General features: G+C 39.6%; 1 protein-coding gene across 4 annotated transcripts in view; it reads left to right on the forward strand.

Annotated features, from left to right (window-relative positions):
* Nucleotides 1-3,713, forward strand: part of cacna1c (calcium channel, voltage-dependent, L type, alpha 1C subunit) — a 531,481-nt gene extending 527,768 nt beyond the window's left edge. For all 4 annotated transcript variants that reach the window (XM_034163903.1, XM_034163900.1, XM_034163902.1 and 1 more), the window contains one exon: nt 74-3,713. In XM_034163903.1, the coding sequence (XP_034019794.1) occupies nt 74-571 (498 nt within the window). In that variant the 3' untranslated portion in view covers nt 572-3,713. The remainder of the gene's footprint in view (nt 1-73) is intronic.
* Nucleotides 3,714-13,301: the final 9,588 nt, after the last annotated feature.

Raw genomic sequence — 13,301 nt, forward strand, 5'->3', positions numbered from 1 at the left:
CCATCCATCTGTTCAACTGTCTCCTCTTTACTGTTGCGTTGTTCTCTGCTGTCTGTTCTCCTCATCTCTCAAGGTGCTAATATCAGAGGGCTTGGGTCAGTTCGCACAGGACCTGTCCTTCATCGAGGCGACTAAAGCCGAGTTGGCTGACGCCTGCGATATGACCATCGAGGAGATGGAGCACGCCGCCAACAACATTCTCAATGGCAACTCCTCCACAGACGCCACATCCAGCACCTCCTCCACCTCGCAGCACAGCGCCAATGGCAGCCTCCTCCCCTTCCACACAGCAGCAGCAGCAGCAGCAATGCACAGGGACCGAGGGGTTGGTTCGAGTCCCAGTGAGGGCGGGGGAGAGGCCACGGGAGGTAGAGGCTCCGTCCACGAGCCATCCTCAGTGGAGGAGCGACAAGAGCTCCTCGCAGGGGGTAGAGGACGAGAAGAAGAGGACGAGGAAGGAGGAGAGAGGGAGGAGGGGCATCACAGAGGCTCGGCGGTAACTGGAGGAGCGCAGCGGAGGGACAGCATGCTGTTGGAAGATGAGGACATGGAATGTGTGACGAGTTTGTAGGACTCAACGGGTTCCCTCTGACATCACTGGAGTCTGACACTTGTCAGTGCTGGGTAACAGCGCCGCCGCTGGCTCTGTCTGTCCCCGCCGCACGCGCTCACGCACACACATACACTGATTGCCTCTCTGTCAGACGTAATCGTTCTGAACATTGGCGGCCAGTGACGCAACCGTGAACACCTGATTCCAAGGAACTGGTTGGTTTCTATGAGTTTGTATGTTTGTAGTAACGTACGCCACACTATATAAAACCGAGCGCGTTTTTGTGTGATCTTTGATTTTTGTCTATTTCTATGTGTGCGAGTGCGTTTGTATGTGTGTTCTCCACACGTGTCTGAGTGTGTCTCTAAAGTGCCTCACAGTTTTATCGCGTCCTCAAAGTGTGACGAGAAAAGTAGAGACAAAGCAAAAAAGAAAACTCGAGATGAAGGCAAATAACGGTGGGGTTTTTTTTGTGGTTTTTATGTGGTGTTTGTTTTGTTGTTGTTTATCTGGCCACCGTGAATCCAGGTCGGGGACAACAGGTCAGCTTGTGGGGGGGGTCAGCTACGGTTTCTGTTCTGACCTCTTCCACTTGGAGGTCAACTTCTCCTTCTTAGTTGTACTTCACTGAAGATGAAGCGCTGTATTTACTCAACGGGGGAAAGGTAAACCTCGGTTGAAGTCTTTTTTTCCTCCTCCTCTTCCAAAGCTAGGAACCTTGGAGCACAGCCCTGCCAGCCTGGGGGTGGGATTAAGGTGACGGACCCCCCCCACCACCACCACCACTAACAGTGGAGGAGGAAGGACTTGAGGGATGGACCAACAGCCTTAACAGGGCTGCTGTAGGGGGCCCATGGACAGAGACACCCTCTGGCCGATGGGATGCTAGCCAGTAAGAGAAAAATAACCACATCCGTCACCTCGACCTGGTTTTGCATCCTCTGCCGTGTTTCTTTCCTCGGCCACGCCCACTTCCTGCACCAAACTGGAAATGGGAGGAGCACTCAGTTGCCGGAGACAGTGAGCCCCCTTTTCTGCCTCATACCTCGCCGTTCCTCACGCCTCCCTCTCTCCTTCCTCCCTCGTCTTTGGGTTTCTCCACCCGTCCCTCTCCCTCCATCGCCGGCCATTTTTGCTTTCCATCCTACGGGGAGGCGTGTGTTGACGAGAGCAACAGAATAACAGGGTGGAGGAGAGATTGAGAGTGACCAATTGTTGGAACGGAAACCAACTCTGGGCACCTGCCTGCCAATCAACCTCACTTCCTTCTCCAGGATCCTGCTCTTCCTCTCAGCGTGGAATCCTATTCGATTGCTGCCACACACTCTCTCTGCAGACCACACCCACTATGTACGTAACAGTTCAATATTGTGCAGAACTGGCTAGCCATGACGATTTTGTTTTATGATGTTATCGGTTTAACTTATCCTTGATTTGTTTGCACAATCGGGGTGCTGGTACTTTTAATGTATTTTTCCTCTTTTTAATTTTAGGAGAATTTTAAGAAATTTCAAGTATTGAAGCAGGGCGTAGTGTTTGCGTGTGAGCGTGTGCGGACGTACGTTTGCATTTTAGTACCAGATGCGTGCTTGAGTGTATCTAAAGAGGGTCTTTCTCTCTATCAGTATGCACCTTTTACAGATTGTATCTATTTATTTATTTATTTTCCCAGAAGATTAAAAAAAAAACTGAGCGTGTATGAGGATATGAGTTTGTGTGCGCGGATGTTTGCGTTCTTATGTATTCTAAATAGCTGATTTTAAGCCGAGACAGTAAATTAAGGTAGCATTACAAGTATGGTGTTGTGTGTTGGGAGAGTGTTTGTGGTAATGGGCCTCCTTAACACAGGGTTACCATGGACAGGCATGCTTCCAAAGCTTCAGGATTTCTTTAGCACAGTTTTTACATTTTAGCCAAGCTGCAGCATCGAAGGCTTTCAAAATCAGCACCACCCAGTGTGACTAAACAACCCTTACAATCCAGCCTCGGTATACCGTAGCCTCCATACAAGTGTAACCTTCTTGTGGTAGTACATGTAGCCCAAAATAAGAAAATTCTCCAATCATGTCGAGGACTATATCACATTATTTATCTTATATGGATTCTGAGAAGGTATAGTTTACACTATCTATGTCCAAAGGTTGTGAAGTAATGGGGTAAAACTTACAGTTGCTTAAATTTTTATTTAAAAATGGTGATGCAAATTATTGGTTGAACTAATAGGATGCTTAGTTATCATATTATGTGGCAACCTACTGTCCAATACATTGACTTTGATTGCCCTTTAGTTTAGAGAGAAAGCTTTTAAAACAGTCAAAACTGTTTCATTTATTGCAATGCATCAATTTGCAGGACATTTTCAATATATTTTTCACCATATTTGCTGTTTTTTAACCTATAACTCCATGACATTGGGATGTAGACTCTACAAACTATACCTTGTTGGAAACCTTGTGATCTGACAAATGATATGGCATACTTTACAACAAGAATGGCACATGTTAAAATTTTGATCCCTATATAATATCTGACTAAACCCTACCTGGGTATAGCTACTATTCTGGGATGGTTATTGCTTTGTGTGTAGGCCATGTTATACTTGTTGTTTGGCCACTTTAACTAGTACCAGTTTGGTCAGAATTGGCTATGGTCCCATGGACTATGTTGGGCTTATGCAGCTTGGCCAGAAAGTTGCTTTGAAAGGTAGAAGCACCAGTTTCGTTCACCGGTTCGAGGCCAGCTGAGGGACCATAACTCATGACTTCATTACTTATCTTAGTTTATACTCCAAAAGAACTATTTAGGGCTGGTATACAGATGCTGCAAGACTTTTTGAAATACATTTCTATGACGTCTGCTCATATCACAAAACTTTATCATTTGTAGACATAAACATATATTTGCTGGCAAAGTAAGTGAGCTGAAAATGATGGTGCAGACCAGAAATGTATTGATAAGTGAACAGCTGTAATTGCTTGGCAGTGAGATCAAGGAATATGCTGGATGATCCCTTGGTGTGTCTTGTGTTTGATAATTTTTGTTTGGACAGAGTTGAATTGTGGCCACAGTATTCCACAGCCATGTTATGGTACTCAGGCCTCAGTACATTATAAATGCACAGGTCTCTGTTTCATTTTGTAATCGTATGTTTCCCGAAAAACTATTCCTGGCATCACCATTACATTATCAGACACATTAATAATAAACTATATATTTAAAAGAAATAAACTTTACTGAAATAATTCATTTCAGCTTTCCTAAATGTTTTGTGATATGCTATTTTATTTGCTTCTGAAAGTTTGCAAAAACCACATTTCTAAAGACAATAATACCAATTTTATGAGACACTGGGATAGTTTGTTTCCACGTGTCGCAACTCCAGGTTTTATCAAACACAACTAAACACAAGATGACGCCATTAGTTATTTTAAGATTTAGGAAGTTCTATTCATGAAATTCTTAAAAAAAAAATATCCCTTCACCTTTTTTTATTTTGGCCTTACAGTATTCAGCAGTTAGTGCATCGTCCTGTGCTCGTACCGGACTTCTGATATTATGCAAACTAAATGTGAATGTTGAACGTGTTCAGAATGTAGAAGCTTTTTGTTGTTCATCTTCTTCTTATCGAAGAATATTTACTCCCACAGAAAAAAATATCGTTTCTTCTTCAGTTGTGCTAAAACCACCTCATTAAAAGTAGGTTTCATATCTTATCTTACCAGAGATTTACGCATTGGCGGCTCAAGACTTGTATCAGTTTTCCAACAAGGTCATCTATTTTAAACTGTAAGTGTAATGCACCCTCAATCAAAAACGTTGTGCAGGTGCACTTCCAGTGTGAACACAAAGAGATTTATTGTCAGACATTCTTCTTTTTAGATTTTAAAGGATATTACGTGTGACAGTGCAGTTGTTTTATTTTGGTTAGCTGTCAGACACAATAACTATAATATATATATATATATATATATATATATATATATATATATATATATATATATATAATATATATATAATAATCCTAAATGATATATAAACAGCAGGCACAGATATTGTAAAGTAGTTTTTTGATCCACGTTGCTACAATGTCACTAATGACATCACATTTCACGCCGTTAAAACTTCAGCTAGTAAGTCACAGAACAGTAAAATAAATTCAGTTACTTATTGTGAGGACTGAATTCATTATTACAGCATTAAATTATAAATTTACAGGGCAAAAAGAGCAGCAAACCAAGCTAACGCATCTCACTTCTGATGTTAGCAAGAATTGCCCACTTATACAGACTTTATTCTCAAATGACGAGTTAGATTCCTCTACCAAAAGCCATTGAATGCATGTCTTCATGATTTCTTGACACCTTCAAACCAACATACAATCATTCCAACTTTAGGGTCCCTTCACACATAGTACGATTAAGTACAAATCAGGGTGACTCACGGCGGAACAGCTCATATAAGCGAACCACGAAAACATCAAGCCGACGGGGAGGCGTGCACGATTCTGCTGCAACGGTGTTGTGCATGCGGGAACACATTGCGAGCAGCTGCTTGATGTGTAACCACATCGCGCAGCTGCTATGAAAAAAAATTTTATAAAATAAAATACATGCCACCCACAGGATTCGAAGCTGCATTTTCCAAAAGCTCTGATTGCCAGCCAGAAACTTTACCACTGAGCTACCATCGCTGTCCTGTAAACGGTGCCAAAAATGCCTGAAATCAAGAAGGACATTGACACATTTGAGAAAAAAAAAAACATATAAAAACACCGCGTTTTTTGAATCCCTCTTATCAAGCAGACAATAAAAGTATGAGCCATCTGTTCCTCTGTAGATGACCCATGGCCATAGATGTACAGTCATGAAATGACATGAATGATGAAGCAGGGCGCTCTTATCATGTCCACATCTGCTGGCAGCGTGTCCAACCGGCCCCACGTGCATGTCCTGCGTGGCATACATGTCTTGTGGACGGCACGCCGCAGGACAGGCGTCATGTGGAATAGAACTCACGTGGGTGACGTGACAGTCAGATCGCCCACTGCATGTTATGATCTGATGGTCCGTTTCATGTGGGGTAGCCTGTCAATGTGCGCATCGTGTGTGTGCTCACTGCAGCCCATTGCAACAGTGATATATGTTTTTATGTATGTCCATGTGAGGACAACAAGCAGACACACGCGTGTCACAGTGGACAGTTGTTAGTTCATGTCCGTCCAAACACAGTACGTGTTGTCCAGCCATGACCTCCGAACCACAGATCTCCGCAGCCGCTTCTGTGGGCGAACACATCCCTTGTCAGTTCAGAGCACACACCAACGTGTCACTGTGTGTTTGCAAACCACACTCCTGGGGGCACTTAGACAAATTTCACATCCAGCTCGACAGTGATTGTCTGCTGACTGTTGTCATGCTAATAGTATGAATGGTCACACATTTTCTAAGTGCCAAATGAGCGGTGTTAGATGTTCGTGTGTCAACTGGAATTTGGCCGACACCTGCTGTGAGAGGGTTCGATGAGTTCTCACACCACACATTCTGTCTTTCAGCCGCTGGTGTGCGCAAATAGATGTAGCAACAAATGTATGAGGCGTTGGAGGCAGCTACGATTTTACACATATTGTATACAATTCTTGCTTCATGCGCACTTCATGTGCAACTTGACCAAATTCGCACTATGCGTGAAGGGCCCTTAGAAAATTTTAGTGAAAGTTATTTTCATCCTCACAAAAAAAATCATAGAATGTTAGCTTGATGAATAAAAAAAAATCACAAATAATGTTGATTCATGAACATGGCAGGTTTGTATTAAATTCACAGCTGAAGTTAATTCAGTGAAATATCATTTTACTGTTACCTAGTGTTCGTTTAAGTGAATAATGAAAATCACAAATAATGGCTATTTGCTAACATGGCAGGTTCATATGACATTCACAGTTAAAGTTAGTTCACTGAAATGGCGACTTGTTATTAACCAGTGTTAGCTTGAGTGACTCGTCAAAATCACAAATGATGTTTATTGACTAACATGGCATACTATTATTAGCCAGTGTTAGTGAGTGACTAATCAAATTCACAGCTACACTTAATTCATTGGCAGCTTAGTATCAGTGTTACTTTTGATGATTAGTCAAATTCACAACTAAACTTAATTTCGTGAACACATTATATAAGCAGAAACTACACTGGCTTGATAAGCTCAATCAAATTTGCAGCTAACATTAATTCACTCACTTTTGAGTTAAATAGTAACTGTTGCCTTGATAGCCAATCAAATTTATAGCTAACGCTAATTCGGTATCACACAATGACATTGTTGAATAAAAAGGAGCCATTTTTACAGTTTAGGCACAGTTATGTCTTGTGTGAATAAAAGCATATTGAATAGACATGGGTTCATTATTGTTTAATTACTTTAATCAATCATTGAATAGTCAAATACAGATTTAGCAAGTTGTCAAGTGAATATGAGACAGTTTCTGTAAGGTCAACATTTTAAGATAAATGATTTGTACACGTTCAGTACCACTTACAGTTTGGAGGTAAAACAAATTTTATATGACAAATGGGAATGCTACATTTATTTAAATTTTGTGTTTCTTGTTAATTTGCTACATATTAGCATCCATGACAAACACAGAGTGAACCTGCATCTCAGAAGTGCCAGACCAGGCGTAGCTGTGCTGTTACGGAGGCTACTTGTACAAAGTGCTGCTGAAAGAGGCATGTGGTGCCCCACATGGATTGGAGGAGTATTGCATTTTTTTTATTTTTTTTTTTTAAATGGCATGAACTATAATGTGTTGCAGTATATAGTGTGAGTGGGTGTAATCCTGCATCCCACAAGATATGCAAAAACAATGCAATAACTATGACTGTATACAAGGCTTCTGAAGTAAATATACTTTTGAAAGTGAAAAAAAAACATGATTTTTTTTTTCTTCTGTTTATTACATTTTTACATAAACTCAGTGGTTTCCATGCCAGTGAAACCAAACATACTTGAAATCAGGTACGTTGCATTGCAGTATAGATGTATTTATTTATCTTCCTTGTGCCGAGGTGTTGGATCGACGTGGTCAGTCACACCGTTGTTGAGACAGTGATGTAGAAATAGTGGTTTTTGTTTTTTGCACATATAAATACAGTGCAATCAGAAAATGATTGTGAAGCAAAAAAAAAAAACCCTAAATTTAGAAGGAAAAAAAAAGAAATTTCTAATTTTTTAACACTAATTTTACCTCACTGGCACAACGCAGTTCCGCTGGTATCCTTTGTCTTTTATTTAGAGTTTTATAAATGATTGATGAGTACTGCATGAGGTTCACATGTTGAGCGTGTCATACTTTGCAGTTTTCTTTGTCATCAGATTAAATATCATTATGACAGAGTAGCTGTTTCTATTAAATGTACGTAAAATTAAAACAGTATTTCTTCTCCAGTGAACGTGGGCAGCAGTGGCGGGGGTTGGAATGTGATTTTGCATATCTCGTGTCTTTGGGCTCTTGAGCTGAATCTTAACTGTGGAAGAGATAGAGATCATATTTTATGTATTGAAAAATTTGTTTCCCTTTTTAGACTTGCTACAATCATTAATGCAGTTATTTTCACCAAGTGTTGAGGGGCCGTAGAAGCTATAATTCATCCTTAAACTTACACATAAACGTATATTTGCTAACACAAACATATATTCGTAGTCACACATACTGTATGTTCTCAATACTGTATGTGTGCAGGTTCAAGTATGCAAATACATGTATGTGTGAGAGTGATTATATGCAACTGTGTGGAAATATGTGTGTTTACATGTGAAATGATAAGTATGCAAGACAATGTATATGTGAGACAGCGTGTACGTGCATGTGTGTGATGCATGTGGAAAGGACCATTTATGTATGTGTGAGAGCATGTTTGTGAATAATTATGTGTATGCATGAGTAAGTATGTCTGCATGTGAGGGGTGTGATATGTGTATGAGGGAGACGTTGTGTATGTGTGAATGTGAATACATGTATGTGAGAGGGATCATTTATGTATGTGTGAAGGGGAATTTATGTACGTATGAGTGAAAATTTGTGTGATGGAAATTTTATCTGTGAAGAATGTGTATGTGTGATGAGACTTTATATATGTGTGTGTGTGTGTGTGTGAGGGAGGAATATATGTATGTGTAATGGAGAATGTATGTACGTATGTGTGAAGAGTAATAGATGAATGTGTGAAGAAGAATAGATGTTTGCATGATGAGAATTTATGTGTGAAGATGAATTGACATTTGTGTGAGTGAACATTTATGTATGTGTGGGGGAGAATTTATGTACATATGAAGAAACATAATTGAATGTGTGAAGAAGAATAGATGTATGCATGATGAGAGTTTATGTATGTGTGAAGAGGAATAAAAGTTTGTGCAAGGGACAATTTATGTATGTGTAAGGATGAATGTATGTATCTGTGAGAGGGAATTTCCGTATGTGGTGTGAGGAATAAAAGTATGCATGAGGGAGAGTAGATGTATGTGCGAGTCTAAGAATGGATTTTAGCTTACGTGCCCCCCACAGCTCTCCATTGCCTCAGTGTCTTGTTACGACTAACATAACAAATCTTGAATCGGACCAAATTATAGATTGGTTTTCGGTAAATAGTGGTGAGATGAGATCCAGATCCAGTGTGGAAAGATGCCCACTGATGAGAACAACAGACAACTCACACATACTCTTGCTTGCTTGTTGAATGTGAGCACAAGCAACTGAGTTGGCAAATTGGAATTTAAAACCGGCATTAACTTAACATTTGTCCCTGTCTGACTTGATCAAGTCTATTTGTGCACTTTGCCTCATCGTGAAAACTACTAAAGTAAAGCTGGATGACAATCTAGTTAGGACTTATTGACAGTGTGCTTATGTGAGATGAAATTACAACGAAATATAAATAAAAAAATTGAGGGGTTTGGGAATCAGAGTGTTTTATTTGAGTGAGATGGTGAATTATATCTCAACATCATGTTATATGTGCATGGGATTCCCTCGTTCTTTAAGGGTATAAAGTATTGGTCTTTTCTCTCACCACTAGCCAATGATTGTAAATTTTTATATACCCTATATAGCAAAAAAAATAAATAATATATATATATATATATATATATATATATATATATATATATATACATACATGAATATATAATATTTAATCACTAGAATGTTATGTAAGGAAAAGGCAGGACATATTTGGGAATGTAGTTCATGACATCATAGACACACTCTAATAGGCCTACTGACTCAGTCAGTATGAATTTATTGATCAGTGCCCACTTTACAAACCAAAAACAACCAGCAAATGATAATGTAGTTCTACTTACTGATTGAGGAACATCGAAACATGTTCGCCAGTTGGTGCTTCGGATGTTGGATGTGATTTGGCGGAGTACGTTGTTTTAATGTTGCCATTTCCAGCAGCGACTAGCGTCGGTTCAGTTTACTTATGTTTTCCATCCGATTGTAGAAAATGGTCAGCGATTTTTGTCGTAGGACAAGCTTTTGTTGCGTTTCGGTGAAGTGGGATGAAGTACGCACATTTTCCTACAGTAGCACTGAGACACGCGTCTCTTTCACTCATCCTGTGTCCTAGCTCTACACACTGTACACTTTCGTGAAGGATATTTATTCAACTGAAGACATATAACCAAAAATTTCACAATTCAAGGACTAGATGTATCTATGCTTTGAGCCATAAAAATCGATGTAGCTGTTTTGTTTTTTTATCTTGTTATTGGACGTAGAGTGTAGTTTGGCGACTGGCCGGCTAACAAACCTGCAGCGTTGATTTTCACGTATTTGATCTTTATAGGAATGGCGGAAAAGCAGCTGCATGATACAAAATCTCACCAAAAAAACCCACCAGGTGTTTAAAGTGCAGCAGAGAAGGATTTACGACAGATTATATTTTCTTGTAAATGTCTGAATAGATCATTGTTTGATCTGTCAAAATATTTTAAGATAACTATTTTGAATATAGATTTTATTCTCTCTCTCTTTTGTTAACTAGGTTATGTCAGTGTTGTGTGTTGGTGTCAGAATCTTCTTAAAATATAAATCATTTTTTTTCCCAGAGAAGCGAGAAAGTGTCATCTCCTTTGTATGTTTTTATTTCGATGCCCATCTGGATGAATGATTTTGAAGATGAAAGAGTGAAGAAGGAATATATTGTGAAACACAAATCTATTTTTAATATAATTTAGAAAAATTATGACATTCCGACTAGATCAATCGGACCTCTAACACTTTTACAGTTTTTCACAATTTCTAAAACGCTTTTTTTTTTTTTTTTTTTTTTTTTGAAAACGTCTCCCTTTTAAGTGTAAATGCAAAACAAATTTTAAACAACATTCACATAATCTGATTTTTCTGGCAAAATCAAGCAATCATTCAACCAATGTGATTTACGGCATTGTGTCCAATCACCATTGCGGGGGTGGCCCATTAGCCAGTCATACTCCAGCCTCTCCTGTGACTCCTCCCCCTCATGCACCACCTCTTGCACACGTTCATATTCATTGTCAACTTTCATCAACCTCTGAACTCTGAACCGACTAATATGGGTTTCGTCACATTATTTGCAAAAAAAGAGTGATGAATTTAGAGTTGTAATGCGTACGCGATGACGCCTGTGTTTGATCTGTTTGACGTCTCATTTTGCATCACAGTGCAAATCGCGTTTTAGCGCGAACGTGTTTAGAGTTTTGCTAAAACGTTTAATGAGATCTGCACACTGTGTTTGCAGTTTTACTAAAACTGTGGCCGATTCAGTAAAGGGGTTTGGCCATCTCAGTGTTTGGTTCAGAGGATGGAGTTTAGTGTTTTAGCAATTCAGAAAAACTGTAAATAATGAAAAAAAGTCAATAAATAAAGTTTCCTTTCTGCACATCATTACTAATAAGTTTCCATTGATTTTTTTCTGCTACAGTGTACTATGAGCAAAATACGATAGTATACTCAATGACAGCAGTGTTTATTTTAAAGGGGTCATATTACGTAGTCAACAAGTTAAAATAGGTTAGTCACCAAAACTATGCAAGACTGAGGCAAAATAAATCTATTTTAATCAGCAGTTCAAAGCAGAATTTTTTTGTTTTCTTATATAATAAGTTCCTGCCGAGCGGTAAATTTCAATGGTGTCAGGTGAAGCCTTCCCGGTGTCGCCGACCGAACGGTCCCCCCTGAAAATCAGTCGGCCCTGCCTTCACTGCGCATGCGTCATTTGCCACGGTTCACTGATTATCACCTTGTTTCTCCTAAAAACTGCACTCCAGTCATCAGATATCTGAAGCTTTTGTACAACTATCATTTCCACATAAATGAAATCATAAAAGACAAGAGGAAGCGATCAGAGCGCCATAGCTACATGAGCTGCTAGCTGATGCATTCACTGCGCGTCGGTCATTTCAAAGCGTCACAGATTATCGCCTTGTTTCTGCTTAAAACGGCCTCATTTGTGCTTAAAACTGACTTTAGAATGATTTAAGAGGTTTTATCTTGTCACCTGATGGCTAATAATCCCATTAATCACTTAATTGATTGCTTTGGATGAAGAGACTCCGAAATGATGCATGCGCAGTGAAGGCAGGGTGGACCAATTTTTAGGGGCGGGCTGTTCAGTTTGCGACACTGGAAGTCAAAAATATTGTAGCTCCTTGACTGGCCACTTGAGGCTGTCTCCTTAAACAGAGCACATTCCAATAGAAGTCCATGTTAAAATGTCCAAATTTAGAACAGAAATAAATATGTTTACAGCCTGATACAAAAAACGGTTTTGGTCTCGATAGTTTCCTCCTCCATGACACCTGTACAGGGGGGCATTTTTCCTAACATCTTAGTTTAAGATGTTTTAAGCCATAGAGTTCTGTATAATTGTGTTGACAGCAGAGGAGGCCAGCGTCTCCGCCTATCGTAGTGTTCATCCGTAACTCAGAGTCCACTCTACAAACACCTGGAATAACTTGTGTGGTCAAACATCCCAACGGATCTTCTAAGATGTCTTTGCTTTAATATTCATGTTGCGTGAAACTCTCATTTTATAATGAGAGTTCTAATCAAGTATGCTAATGGAATTAGCACTTTCCCCAGCTGATGGTAGTTTCAGTCAGTAGGTTGACTTAATGCACGATTCCTGAGAAAATAAGTGGCTCATAACTTTTAATGTCCACACCAAAGTAAATCATTAGTAGAACTGCAGTGCAGTCCCCAAACATACAATTTAATAAACATCTGAACTAAGGCTAGACTTTTAGCTAGCCCATGTCCCCCCACAGATCATGTGAGGGAGGTGTCACAAAGAGTGCAGGTGGCGCATCTACAACAAGGCCTTTCCCGCAACATGCACACATATAGAATTGCGGAACTTTGATGAAGTTTAACACGAAACACCAAATGTATAAACTTCAAAATGTGGCTAATATAACTTCTTAATAAAACACACAGGAGCTGCAGGAAAATTACTGACTCGCAAGATTAATTACAGTCAAGGAACATGAAATGGAAAGGGTTTGTGTGTGTGTGGTGGTTAACAGTATTATATGTGTGTGTGTGTGTGTGTGTGTGTGTGTGGATTTTAGGATAAAGTCATTTAATGTGTGGATCACGACACAGTAATCTGCCCTTTGACTGAAGTGCTGCACCGTCTGCTGAATTGTTGAATTTTATTTAACTTTTGTTTTATCATTTTCCTCATACATTGCAATTCTCTAAGAA

Source organism: Thalassophryne amazonica, chromosome 22 (genome assembly GCF_902500255.1).
Source record: "Thalassophryne amazonica chromosome 22, fThaAma1.1, whole genome shotgun sequence".
Lineage (NCBI taxonomy): Eukaryota > Metazoa > Chordata > Actinopteri > Batrachoidiformes > Batrachoididae > Thalassophryne > Thalassophryne amazonica.